At 40.7% G+C, this 14,407-nt stretch overlaps 1 protein-coding gene across 13 annotated transcripts in view; it reads left to right on the top strand.

Annotated features, from left to right (window-relative positions):
• The window catches only part of MBNL3 (muscleblind like splicing regulator 3), a 157,108-nt gene that overhangs the window by 128,328 nt on the left and 14,373 nt on the right, over positions 1–14,407 (top strand). For 12 of the 13 annotated variants that reach the window (XR_012471544.1, XM_074201014.1, XM_074201008.1 and 9 more), the window contains 2 exons: positions 8,570–8,770; positions 10,569–10,805. Coding sequence is in view for 12 of the 13 variants with exons in the window: in XM_074201014.1 (XP_074057115.1) it covers positions 8,570–8,770; positions 10,569–10,805 (438 nt within the window). In the remaining variant the exon portion in view is untranslated. Of the gene's footprint in view, positions 1–8,569; positions 8,771–10,568; positions 10,806–11,392; positions 11,552–14,407 lie in introns of all 13 variants that reach the window. The other variant, XM_074201015.1, reaches the window with a different exon arrangement.

Raw genomic sequence — 14,407 nt, 5'->3', positions numbered from 1 at the left:
CCTATACCAGTTCCTTTTTCATTCTTTGGGAACAAGGCCATCCAATTTCCTCTCTGTGTGTTCAAGAACTAATAGTCCTGGAAAAAACATCATTTGGCCTGGTCCAAAATCTGACTTCCACCAAGTGTCTCAAAGAGGTGTACTGTTGATCTGACTTTGTTACTGAAATATTCCATTCTTGCTATCCAACAAAAATGCAGCAACTCCTCTAATCTTATTTACAATTTCCAGGCCATTATGGATTTGTACCTGACTTTTGGAACTAGAAGGGACCTCAGACTACTAGTATCCAACCATCCATCTCCTACTTTCAATATCCACTTTTCAAAGATTTCTAGGGATCATGGAGCTAAGGAGGCCAATTCTACATGTGTTAGCAGAAATAGCAGCATCATTGCTCCAGAACTTATTTGAGTTAATGGGGAAGGAAAGGACAGATATATAGGTGGACAATGATAGGATCAAAGATTTTGAGCCAGAAAGGGCAGGCATTAGTCCAATTCTGTAGGTTTTTATAACATTGTACTTTCTAGGTTCTCCTCCTACCTGTCCAATCAGGATTCAGTCTCCTTCCTTGATCTCATCAGTTCCCTTAGACAGGTTCAATTATCATCTCCATCTAGTTGATTCCAAAATCTCCACATCAATCCCTGATCTCTTTTTAGATTAATGAATACTTACTGGCACTGACACCTACATATTGCATAGACATCACAAATTCCCTGTTTCTGTTGAGAGCCCCACCATGCATCCAGTCATTCAGGTTTGCAATCTTGGAGTCAGCTTCAACTTTTATCTCTTTTATCTCTTCTCTTCTTCATCCTCTATATCTAATCATTAGCCAAGTCCCATTGACTTATTCTCTGTGACATCCATTCACGTACACGGCTATCAATTCACTTCTATCCTTCATCACTTCTTGCACAGACTGTATTTCAATAGCCATCTAATTTGTCTCCCTGTTTCCAACCTTTCTTTTTTTTTTTGAACCCATTTTCTATACAACTGCCAAATAGATGTTTCTAAAGGAAACATCTAACCATGCCACTCTCCTACTCAAGAAGCCTTAGTGGATCTTAGTTGCCTGGAGGATACAATGCTGTCTCTTACTCTGTTGGTCATTTAGAGCCCATCACAACCTGACTAGCCAATTTTTCCAGAATGATTTATCACCTCTCCATTACTATAGTCATATGAGATATTTTTATCACCGCCATCCCTTTGCACAGGCCTGGAAAGGAAAGGGGAAAGGAACAAACATTTAACTACCTGATAGGTGCTAGACATTGGCTTATCACTCTACAAATAGGATCTCATTGATCTTCATAACATCCCTGGGAGGTAGCTGCTATTACTATCTCCATTTTACAGCTGAGAAAACTGAGGTAGACAGAGGTGAAGGGATTTCTTAAGAAGTGTTAAGGGGGGCGGCTAGGTGGCGCAGTGGATAGACCACCGGCCCTGGAGTCAGGAGTACCTGAGTTCAAATCTGGCCTCAGACACTTAATAATTACCTAGCTGTGTGGCCTTGGTCAAGCCACTTAACCCCATTGCCTTGCAAAAAAAACTTAAAAAAAAAAGTGTTAAGGGGGGGACAGTTAGATGGTACAGTGAATAGAGCACCAGTCCTGGAGTCAGAAGGACCTGAGTTCAACTTTGACCTCAGACACTTAATAATTACCTAGCTGTGTAACACTTAACCCCATTGCCTTGCAAGAAAAAAAAAAAAAACCAAAAACCTAAAAACAAAACAAAGAAGTGGTAAGAAGTGAACGTGGTTATATTTGAACTCAGGTCTTCCTGACTCCAGATGCAGTACACTGCAGTGCCACCTTCCTAACCTCCAACTATCAGAATATCTTGTTGCCTTCAGGTCTCAGCTCAGGTACTGCCACCTACATAAGGTCTTTCTCAACCCCTCCTCCAAATTGCTATGAATTTATTTTATTCTGGTTTATTGCCAATGCATGTTTTACCTCTACTAAAATGTAAGTTCTTTGTGGTCAAGGTACTTTTTTTGTCTTTGTATTTCCAGTACCTACCACACACAGTGTCTGACACATAGTAGGCCCTTCCAAAATGCTCGTTGAATTCAATTGAGTTTCATCTGTATATACTCAGCTGGACTCAAACCACTAAAGAGGAATAGGTAGTGGTTTACTAGACAAACCCTGGAAGCTGGAAGCAGGCTTTCTTTAGTGAACCCTTTGTGATGGGAATGAGTCTTTTGTCCTTTGAATAATCACTCCCTAATTGGTTTGTTTAGCTAACTGGTATGGTAGTAAATATAGCAGGTCTTAAAGCCAGTGTAGTGGTTTTCAGACTATGGAATTCTTCCATGGAGTTTCCTCCCTTGGGAAGATTTGGTAAGCCACAGCTGCCATCACTGCCTCCTTTCTAGAAGGGACATAGGGATGTACCCCATTCCAGGCAATGGTAGTGTCTAATGAAGCCATGGGAGAGATGAACATAGTCAAGGCTAGGGGAAGGAGAACTGATGTCAGAGGGCATGGTTTTGAACCCCACTTCACCACTTTGGACTTTAAACTTCATCTATAAAATGAAATTGGCTGGACAAAGATGGCATTGGAGGTCCCTTCTAATTCTATGTTGATTCTCAATTATTGTTTGATCTATAACTAAAATGGTGCCCGGGAACTTGGTTTCCAGTCTCACCTCTGGCTCAAAAGCTTTGATCCTATCTTTGTCCTCCTATATAGCCACCCCTCCCTTGCCCATCAACTCATATAAGTGCTAGTCTTTTCGTCCCTACTAACTCATAGAGATAGGGTGCTGCCATATCTCTAAATCTTTAAAGTGAGGGACTTGGACTAGTTAGCCTTTGAATTCTTTGCTCTCAGTGCTATCTAAATCTTATTAATGAGTTTATTTATTTTGAGTTTTACAATTTTTCCCCTCATCTTACTTCCCTCCCCCTACCCCCATGTAAGGCAATTTGTCAGTCTTTACATTGTTCCCATGGTATACATTGAGTGCTATCTAAATCTTGCAAACTTCTCTACTCTAAGCAGACAGGTAGTGACCCTGAGAGAAAGAAAGATACCAGCAAGATACCTAGCAGTTGAGTCTACTTTGTCTCCTCCAAGTCCCATGTAGGTCCTTTGGATCACCTCTTCCCATGGAGATCCTGAGAAAGGGTAGCCAGTCCTTTCCCTCCAAGTCTACTCATCATTTCAAATGAAAGAGTTTGAGTCTCAGGGATGATCTGAAACCTTTACTAATTCCTGAGCAAGTTCAGGCCAGGACTAAAGTACAGTCAACCTATGTTGGTCTTTTCCTTTCTAAAACAAAGCTGCCCCACATTAGACCTGGGTTCACACAGTAAGAGCTTTAATATCAGTACCAGACAGGATTAAAACTTGACTCATAAGACTGTTTGAACTGTGGCTGTTAGCCAGGGCCAAGTCCAAAAAACGACAAAATTCATTGAAAGGAAGCAATTCCCCTGAGGCAGAGGCGGTAGTGAGAATCTAGAAATGTCCATTTTATAATGAATTTGAAGCTCCTGGTTCCTACCTATGCCGCAGGGTTGGGAAGGGAAAAATCTGCTGCCTCTCAATAAACAGGGCTGGAGCTGGGAGGTTATATCTGCCACTGGGAAAATGAGCCCAAACTGGGAATTCCAATTTCTGAACAGTTTAAGTCATTCAAGTAATTGGTTTCATTTCTGAAGAAATGTTCTAATAATTTAGAATAAGATCTTCAGAGTAACTAAAGAGCCTAATACAGTGGAAAACGTCAGATGATGACCTGGGTGTTCATCTGTGAGACTGTGAGCAAGTCACTTTCCTCCCCTTGGCCTTAGTTTCCTCCTCTGTAAAATGAAGTTAGACCAGATGGCCTCTGAAACCTCCTCCAGCTCTACTTCTATGATCCCATGAAATAAGTTTAATTTATATGCTGCTCATGTACTGGGAATGTCTGGCAAACCTGGTCAGCCCCGTGATTCCCGCAGTCTATTCCAAAGAAAGCACTTGGACAGCTGCTACCTAGTGTACTAGCTTATAACATTCCACCAGCATGAGAGAAACCTTCCTCTGTGAGATTCACCCCCACCCCTTCCCCCAGCACTATAAATGGACAGCATTGCGTGGGTATGCAATAGGCTAGATCTTAATGAAATATTAAATGGTCATACTGTACTAGTGGTAATGCTGAGAAAGAGAACTCACTTACTGAATGACCAGTCTTAGCCATTAATTCATTCATTCATTCAATGAGTGTTTGTTAAATAACTACTCTGAACTAAATATCTGAAGGAGAGAAGGATATGGATATAAATAAGTGTTCACATATGTACCATACTTTAAGTCATATAAAAGCACTTTCTTCATCCCAACCCTGTGAGGAAGATTAAAAAAAACACTCAATTTTAAGGATCATAATAATCATCAGATTTAGAGCTGGAAGGGGAGAGGAGATGGTGACTCTGAGAACCTTTAAATCAACCTCTTCCCTTTACAGAAGAGGAAACTGAGCTTGAGCTATAAAGTGACTTACTTAGGATCATACAAGTCATAAATAATGGATTTTCACCCCAGATCTTCTGACTCAGGGAAATGGCTTGTCTGGGGTCACAGCCCCTGACGTGTTGGAGCTATGACTTCAGAGAAATCTCTTCTTTCCACTGTAGTCACTGCCCTCAAGGGAGTATAATCTTGGAATAAATGCGGAAGATAAGTCTTACACATAAGATCTGAACTTGAATCCCAGATCCAGTACTGGGAATCACCTGTGTGATTTGGGGCAAGTCACTTATTGGTTGTATCTCCTCCACTGTAAAATGCCTCTAGAGTCCCTTCCAGCTGGAAATTGTCTGCCACTCTGCCGCTTCGCTTAATTGCAGGGCAAATGAGAAGGACTTCATGGAGGGTTGGCACCTGAGCAGAACCTTGAAGGATGAATAAGATTTCAATAGGTGACAATGGGAAGCAGGAATAAGAGCAGGACCCTGTGGAGATACTCACAGGAGTTCTCATTACCCCTTGAATCTTAGGCCCATTGAGTGCCTAATTTACATGGTTGGTCACTGCTAATTGTCTATGGCCAAGCCATTAAGTTTCACCATTACTCTCATACTGGATGGCAGAAACAACCCCCTGTCTGACTCAGTTCTCTAAATGAACTCTGCCAGCAATTTCACATACTTGCTTCAGTATTTAGGTGTTTCTTTCCTCTTTCGGTGGTAAGGGTGAAGGGAAATGGGCAGGAGGCTTACCACCAAGGAGAGTATAGTCTTAAACAATTATGTTTTATCCAGAAAAATCCATGCCAAGTGTACCCCTTAACCACAATTCTCTTGTACCCTCTTGGATACTCAAAATGACTAAGAAAGTTAAAGGTGCTCCTTCTCTTTTATCTAACAAACCATTATCACAAAGAGTCCAAGTGAAGAAAAATTATTTTTCCTTCTTCATTGAAAGTTTTACCATGAGAAAGTAGGAGCACATACCTTTGTGTAGTTCATAGTAGCCATGGAAACACCTTAGACTCTGGATGTTTGGGGAGAAGAGATATCCATCAGTAGTTTGGCTGATAAAGCATTATTGCTTCAGAATGCTTGATTAGCCATTTCCAAGAGATTGCTATCTTGCTAAATAAAATACATGCTACATCAGCTCATTTCTGGAATTATCAATCTCATTCAGTAAGATGTGCTAGAGTCCTACCTCCATGCCTTAACTAGACCAGTTGAGAGATCATGGTCAGGTTCCATTCATCCTCTTGTGGAAGTAAGATAAACCTTCATTTAGTGTCCATAGAGAGAAGGCTGGTGTTGAGTATATCAGAGGAGATCACCATATGAAATACTCCATACATGAGAATTGGCATAATTTTCTGTGGTTCTGTCACATCACTTCAGTCTATAGCCACTCTGCATAGGTAAGTTTGCAGCTAGGCAAACTTGATCATAAGCTCCCGCTGCCACTTTCCCCCTGCTCAACTCATACTTGTTCCCATCCCTTTCTCTAGTTTCCCCAAAACCAAATGAAACTTCCCTATTTATCTTGTCCCTTTCAAGCTAAACTCTCTCTCTGGGCTGCCTAACTGGTTCCTAGTTGGTTGATCTGATCAACTAATCTCTTCTGGTGTGCCAATTGAAAAGGTTAGAACTTTTTTTTTCTTCCCGGTAATAACTATAGTTCCCATTTCCCCGGCACTTTAGAGGCCTCAGTTTCCTCCCCTGTTTAACAAAGGGATTGTAATAAATGACCCCTAAGGGCCAATTCACTTCAGACATGCTGGATTCCTTTATAACTTTCTCTCATTTGGTCCTCACACTGATGGGGTATGTTGGAGATAGCACACTTCTTCCTCATCTCACCCCCGTCTCACTCCCTTGATGTCTGACCCAGAGGGTTTGGGAGCACATAGCAATATGGCAAGCTGTTGGGCAGACATTTGGGGACCTACTGGCCTTATGTTATAGTAATGCTGTATAGGCAGCCAACTGCCTCAGTCTTTGTTGAGACTGTCCCACTTCATGGGTTTCAGATGTGAATTTGTTGGGCAACTGAATAAGAGCTATCAAGCAGGAAGGTGGAGCTAACTAAGCTTGGCATTACAACAAAGCAGGCAAAAACTAGATTGCCCCTATTCATTAACATATATCAAAAATCCTCTGCCTCCTACTCTGCTCCACCCAGCTTCATGGCACTGTTACCACCAGGAAAGTTCTATATTTAACTGGGATTTACTATTCACTCAGGAAATTTATATTCGCATCTCAGGGATTAGCGTAGAATACCAAAGCTGAAAGGGACCTTAGAGATCCCCCAAGCTGAACTCTTCCTCTTGAAGTAGCATCCTCCTGAGCCCTAAAGGAGGGGAAGGAACTTTTATTAGACAGATAGTCAAAACAGCAGAGTCAGAATTCAAAACCAGCTCTTATGGCACCAGATCCAATACTCTTCCCATTCCTCTGCATGTTGTATATTTTCTCTCCATGGCTCAATGAGTGATTGATTAGTGAACCTAAGTTCTATGTCCTGCCCCATAGGATCATGTTCCACCAGTAATAAAGGAGAGGGAAAAAGCACACTCTTGTCCCACAAGAACTTTTAGCTATGCTACGGAGACAAAAATATATACAGAACAACTAGAGAATAAACTTCATGTAAAAGAATGGTGCAGACCTCAAAGAAGCATGATCTGCTAAAGGAAGGAGCCTTTTGAAAGGCTCTGGTTCAACATCCCCCCATCCCCATTTTACAAATGATGAAACTGAAATACAGAAAGACAGGCTTGACAAAGCTGTCATACAAGTAGTAAATAGCAAAACCACCATTCAAACTCAGGTCCTCTGATTCTAAATCAGTATACCAAACCACCTGTCCTTAATATACATATATATGTATATAATTATGTTCCCTACATAAATATATTTGAATATATGTACACATACATATAAATGTATGTATAAATGAAACTATTTGAGAATAAGATTGCCCTCAAATGTAGATTGGAGGCAATTGTAGAATTTTTGATTGTAAATCCTGGACTGACTCTTTGTCTATCCAAATCCAGGCTGTATCCCAGTTTGTATTCCTTACTATACTGTTGTCCAGTCCCTCCTGGACTAACTCCACCTGTTATGGCATACAGACTCTTTCTGAGACTCCTCCAACCAGAACCTACTCATGGAGGAAGCTTTGGACTTGGGACGCAGAGACCTTGTTTCCAGGTCTGCCTCAGCCTCTGCCTAGCTCCCCAACCTTGGCCACATCACCCTTATTTCTGGACCTTCATTTTCTTAGGTGTCCAATGGATCCAATAATACTTGTGGCCTCAAATGACATAAGTACTTTTTACGAAAGTACATAAACTTCCTTTTGATCATGAACTATGATTATTATTATTCCTAATAGAAGTACCTTTTAAGGATTCTAATAGAAGCATCATGCAGAAATATTAGTAGAAGATATCCAAGACTTGTTCGTTCATCTATGTGCATATTATGTTGTTTCCCTCCAGTAAGATGTAACCTCTTTGAAGGAAGCTTATCTTTGTGTTCCCAATATATAGTAGGTATTTGCAAATACATGCTGAACTGAATCAATCAGTAAGCAACCGTTATATACCTGAACATCGTGAGGGACACAAAAGGTATCATAGATAGGGGTCTGGGTCCTCCAGGCTTTCCAATTTACTTGCATATGATAGAAGGAAAGCATCAGAACATTTTAAGGTAATAAATATATAGGGACGTATTACTATGGGTGAAATTGTTATTAGGTGAGAAGGAACAGCTTGAAAAGAAGAAACTCAGTAAAAGAGGTTTAATTGGCTGCTGCAGGGCTGTTAGAATTACCTGACTTGCTTTCTTAATTAGATTATTAAGACTTAAACATCATCAGTGTGGTTTTCCCCCTAAAAAATAATGATATTTGCTGTGTTAAAAGCAACCCATGTCTGAGGATTACTGTGAAAATGAATTTATTGAAGGCAAGGATGATAAAATTGTCTTTGGCCCTGGGATGCAATATTAATAAAAATGGAAGTTCAAATGTCCATGACCTTTTTTTTCTCTTCTCTCCTCTAAATGCAGACCACGTTTCCTGTGACTCCATCACTTGCGACTAGTCCCACGATGGCTTTCAGCCCTTATCTAAGTCATGTTTCTCCTGGGATGGGTTTGGTTCCTGCAGAGCTTTTACCAAATGCACCTGTACTGATGTCTGGAAATCCACCTGTCACAGTGCCAGGAGGCACCGCTGGTCAGAAATTGATACGGACAGATAAACTTGAGGTATTTATACAGAAACTCCTCTAATTTTATTTTATTTTAAATATGTAATTTATTTTTTTCCAACTCCATGTAATGGTAGTTTTCAACAATCATTCTTTGCAAGGTTTTGAGTTTCACATTTTTCTCCCTCCCCCCGACAGAAAGCAATCTAATATAAACTATACATATATAACCATACTAAACATAGATCCACGTTAATCATGTTATGGAAAGAAGAATCAAATCCAAATGGAAGGAAAAGACATTAGAGAGAAAAAAACAACATAATACATAAGACAACTTTTAAAAATTGAAGATAGTAAGCTTGGGTTGGCAATTCTATAGTTCCTTCTCTGGTTATGGATGATTTTTTCCCATCACAAGTCTTTTAGAATTACCTTTGATTACTGTACTGCTAAAATGAACAAGTCCATCATATCTGATCATCACCCAATGTTGCTGTTAGTATGTATAATGTTCTTCTGGTTCGTCTCAATTCTCGCTATATCAGTTCATGCAAGTCTTTCCAGGCTGTTCTGAATTCCCATCCCTCAGGATTTTTTATAGAACAATAGTGTTGCATTACATCCCCATACCACAATTCACCCATTCCCCAATTGATGGGCATCCCCTCAATTTTCAATTTTTTGCCACCATGAAAAGAACTGCCATAAAGATTTTTGTACATGTGGAAAACCCTCTAATTTTAAAGAATACATTACCTTTTATGGAAAGCACAGTACTTTCATAATGCAATAGTTCAAAATTCTTTTATACAAAGGTTTAAAAAAAAGCATAGCAGTGAACCACTGCTAAAGGCCCCTTCAAACTGTCGGAGTTGAGAGCATGTTTTAAATTTTGATTCCCATGATAAAAATCCCATCAGAGAAAGCTTCCCCAAGATCTTGGATCCATTGAAGTACCCTGCCATAGACCTTCTTTTCTGATATACATAGTGATTAGTAGTGAATCTCTCTCAGTGAATTATGGGGCTCTCTCAATTGTAGATATGTTTCCTGTCTCTTGGCACCAACATTACAGCAGAGTTCTACTATGTTTGTAAGTGACCCTCTGACTACTAGAACTTGAGTACTTGTCAACCACATCACTTTCTTCCAGCATGTGGCCAGGCCCTTTCTGAAAACAGCATCACTTGGCTAAGCCTTGTGATAAATTAAATGGAGCCTTTGACCCAACATAAGACGGATGTCCTGGAGATTCCCCCCCCCCAATAATCTCTTAGGAAGGGAAATCCAAATGAAATGTCCACCTGCACTTGGCCTGATAGAAGTCCCACTGTTATCCCTTATATGTCATTAACCATTACTTCAAAGCAAGAAGCTGTTGATTCTTTACTAAGATGGCCCTATTGGAGACCTCTTAAGAACACATTGTGGTCTCATAATGAAAGTTAATCAGACATAATGTCATGGAAGGCAGTCACGGTTCACAGGTCTGTTGTAGAAAACCAGTAGTGCATTGATGTGAAATAAAAACTCATCGGAGCCCTTAGGAAAATTGCTACTGTGTACAAACATTACAAGCTTTTGGTCCTGACCACAGATTAAATGCAGGCCTCAAGACAATGCATGTTCAACAAGTAATGTTGGGGGAGACTGGCATGTTAATTTTCTTTTCTTTTTTACAGGAACTGAAAGTCTGTGTCTGTCCATATTTTTAAGTAATTTCTTTATGCCATTGCCTGCTCGCAACTCTGTATTGAAGTGTCACCCATCCCATTATTCTGAGTTGCTTTGACACAAGAGGGCCTAAAGGATATATGTATGTGTCAAAATCTTCCTTGTGCCTTTTCTTTCAGGTTTGCAGAGAATTTCAACGTGGAAACTGCACCCGAGGTGAGAATGATTGCCGGTATGCCCACCCTGTTGATGTTGCCATGATAGACGCAAATGAGAACACCGTAACAGTGTGCATGGATTATATCAAAGGCCGATGCTCCCGAGAGAAATGCAAGTACTTTCATCCCCCTGCACACCTGCAAGCCAAAATCAAGGCAGCTCAACACCAGGCAAACCAGACAGCTGCAGCTGCAATGGTAAGGCGGGCTCCATTGCCCCAGGATGTTTGTTTTCTTTGCTTTTTCACAAGAAGGTAATAAGCACATTCATTATCCTGTAATATAGAACAATTGAAAGGTTTGAACAGGATGGTCAGGAGTCCCTTCGTGGTGCCTGCTGTTCTTCACCTCATTCCTTTCCTGATAGGTTTTGCTTTAGTTCTGCTCTCTGTCCCACTTCTTGTGACTGCTGGTAAAAGGGGTTTGTCAAAGGTATCCCAGGCCCAAAGGTAGCAATGATGTGATCTCTGGCTTTTCCCACCACAAGTGACATCAGCAATCATCAAAGTAACACTATTATGGGTCCCCCTGATCCACTCTTTCTTAGAAATAGAAGCCCACTGAAGGCAAGCCCCAAACAAGAGCTCCTTGTAGCCTATAAGGGATCTTTCACACCTCTACTCATGAAGCCAAAAAGCCTAAACCAAGGGTCCTGAACTTTGAAGAGGGCACCAGCCTTCCTTACTCTTTGGAGTCTCTGACTGCCAGGTTATTAGTAGGGTGACAGAAGAGAATGCAGTAAAATTCTAGGATAATGGGGATTTTTGTTTGTTTGTTTATTTAAGCAGTGGGCCCTTTCCCGCCATGCACAAGTCAGGTGGCCTACTCTTCGTGGAAAGATTGATGCCAGGTCCTTTTGGGGAGCTAGAAGATACTCATTGTATTCCTTGCGTCGTATAGCAGCCCTGGTGCCCCAGCTTGGAAAATCTCGTTTAGCGGCCCTGGTACCTCAGCTTGGAACGGACATGTTTTGTTTTGGGTTGATTTGGAAACTACTAAACCATTACTAAGTGCTAGTTGATCCTCAAATCAAACTAAAGCATGTTTTATTCATGCAACTGGGTCCCCAACAACTAATCAACCCTATTTCTATGCCCATCAGCTATTCGTTGGAAAACATTTATGGATTTTGTGTCACGGCATTTCCCAGCTTTGGGAATGAGTTTACATAATAATTTTTGGAAATATTTTAGCCTTGGAGGAAAAGGAAGCAAAAGGAAGCCTGCTATCCAGCAGGAATCCTCTCCGGCATGTCAGGATGAGGCTCTGGGGGGGAAAAAAAAGAATAAGAAAGTAAAAAAAAAAAATCCATGAACCCAGAAAAAATGTTTCTAACTCAGGAAAACTGAAAAAAAAATATTCAGGAAGCAGTTTCCTTAAACCCCTTGCTGTTTGTCCTACTTCTAAAGGCAACTTCGACATCCTGAGCAAAAGAGGTGGTGGGTTGTTTTTATCTTGAAAAAAATGTTTTAAGTATTAAAAAAAAGAACAATCCTTGTGTCATTCTGCAAGTGTGTTGGACCTCCTTGTCCCAACTTACAAATCAACTTTTGGAAAACTCATTGGGCTCCAACCACACTTCTTTTCACTTCTAAGCTGCTTGTGAGGAGCTAGATGACAGTTAGCATGGGGCATTTACCAAAGTGAATGCCCCAGACCATGCATGCCTAGCCTTTGAAAAGCCATATTATATGATGCCCTCGTTTTCCCCATTCCCTAATCGCCAAGACTGCATGGCCCATCTTATTGCTGTGTTTAACACCACCCAGCCTTCATTCCTTGGTCCTTGGCTGCTCCTTGCCTATTAATTAGGATTCCAGCAGCTATCTGTCCACTCCCAGAGGGACTCCAGTGAGGTGACCTTTGATCTGGGGATCCTTCTTCTTGCTCTGCATGTCACTGTTTGGAAAGACCTTGCTATTTGTCCTCTGCAAGGGGGCTGCCCGTGTTCATGGGGAATGCTTCGGACCTCCAGAAAAAGGCCTGCTCTGCTGAGAAGGTTTGCATTTCACCGATTATGTGATTGCTGAGCTCAGAATCAGAAATCCACATGATTGATATCAGGGCCATTTCATCATCACAGAGGTTTGGTGGTGTGTTGTGTGCAATATGGGTGGTGAGTGTGTTTGGGGAGGGAGAGATTTTTTTTCTTTTCTTTTTTTTCATCAGTCTTGTGTTCAGAGGGCTATAACCTTGGAAATACCTACCATAAGACCACAATAACCCTGTGAAGTAGATAGCCCAAGTTTGATTTCCTCCCATTTTGTAGATGAAGAAACTGACATCCACAGAAGTTATGTGATTTGCCGACAATTACCCACAAGTCTTCTGATTCTGAGGCCATTGCTCTTTCTGTGGCTATAAAAGAGAGACTGAATAAATTTTTGATCTGGGTGTTTGCTAAAGATTTAAAATGTTAGCCCCAGGAGAGTCAAAAATATTTTGTTCAGGCCCAGAGAAGGCACTTAATAAATGTGTGCTGAGTGATTCCCACTCCCAGACTGTTTTCTCAATATGATATTGTTTCTTCAGTATTTGCCTTGGGGTCAGAAAGACCTGAGTTCAAATTCTCCCTCAGATGCTTCCTAAACATGTGACCCTGAGCAAGTCACTTCCTCTTTATGAATCTCCATTTTCTTATCTATAAAAAGGGGATGCCATATCTAGGACTTACCTGCCAAGTCTATTATGAGGATCAAATAAATAAGAAATGTAAAGCATTTGCAAGCCTTAAGAAATGTGAGCTATTCTAAAGCTGATGCCAATGACTAAGCAAAGAAAAACCATATTATTAGTGCTATCATTAACATTAATAACTCACAAATAAGGAAATGTTTGGGGATCTCCTCAGCTTGGAAACTTCCACTGCAAATGCAGATTACAAATCAGCAGCCTATGACTTAGAAAATAAGTCCCAGGAAATTGCCTTACTCTTTCTGCTAGCAGTATGATAATGGATTTTAAACGGTTTATACTAGTCTTAGAAGCTAAAACCTGAGAGATTTGAAAGAGGAGCAGGTGCAGAATAAAATGGCCTTGGTTATTAGGATGCATAAATGGAAAAATAGCCAGAACAACTTGGAACATCTCATCAGAACCATTAAAGAGTATTTGAAAATTTATATCTTTTGTTTTTATTAAGAATTTGTCATCTTAAACATTGCCATAACTAATGAAATATTTCCTTGGATCAGTCCTACCACAGAGGTTAAGTGACTTACCCAGGATCATATAGCTAGTGATGGGAGGTCAGATACTCATCTACTATGGTATACTGCCTCTAGCATGAATAATAATAACTCCTAAGTTGTAGTTTAAAGTTTCCAAAGCCCCAGAGAGGGAGAAAGTATAAGCGTTGTTATTATGCTTCGTTTACAAAATAATACATGATGTGGGAGAGGCAGGATGGCCCAGGAGATTGAACAGTTGTGCCACTCAATCACAGGGTTCACTGGGAAATCAGTAAACCTCCCTTGGTTGCCCATCTGCAAATCACTGAGTCCTATCTGCCACATGGGCATCTCTGAGGACCAAATGGTGAATGTACAGCAGTCCCGATTCCTGTTAGTTCTTCCTCCCAAGGACGTTGCCACTGGCTGGGCATGCTCCTCAATCTCTAGGGTTTTCATAGATATTTCCAAGCGTTAGTTAAAAAACTAAGCTAAAGAGGGTCAGAAGCCATGGCTGCTCGCTCACAATGTTTCAAGCAACAAGAAAATCATGGGAATGAAAATAAGATCAATGACACTCTTGGATAATACTGGCACTCGGTAGTTACAAAGAACTTGGTTCACAAAATC

This window comes from Macrotis lagotis, chromosome X (genome assembly GCF_037893015.1).
Source record: "Macrotis lagotis isolate mMagLag1 chromosome X, bilby.v1.9.chrom.fasta, whole genome shotgun sequence".
Lineage (NCBI taxonomy): Eukaryota > Metazoa > Chordata > Mammalia > Peramelemorphia > Peramelidae > Macrotis > Macrotis lagotis.
The sequence above is the reverse complement of the archived record's forward strand: the minus strand, read 5'-3'. Positions and strand labels throughout refer to the sequence as shown.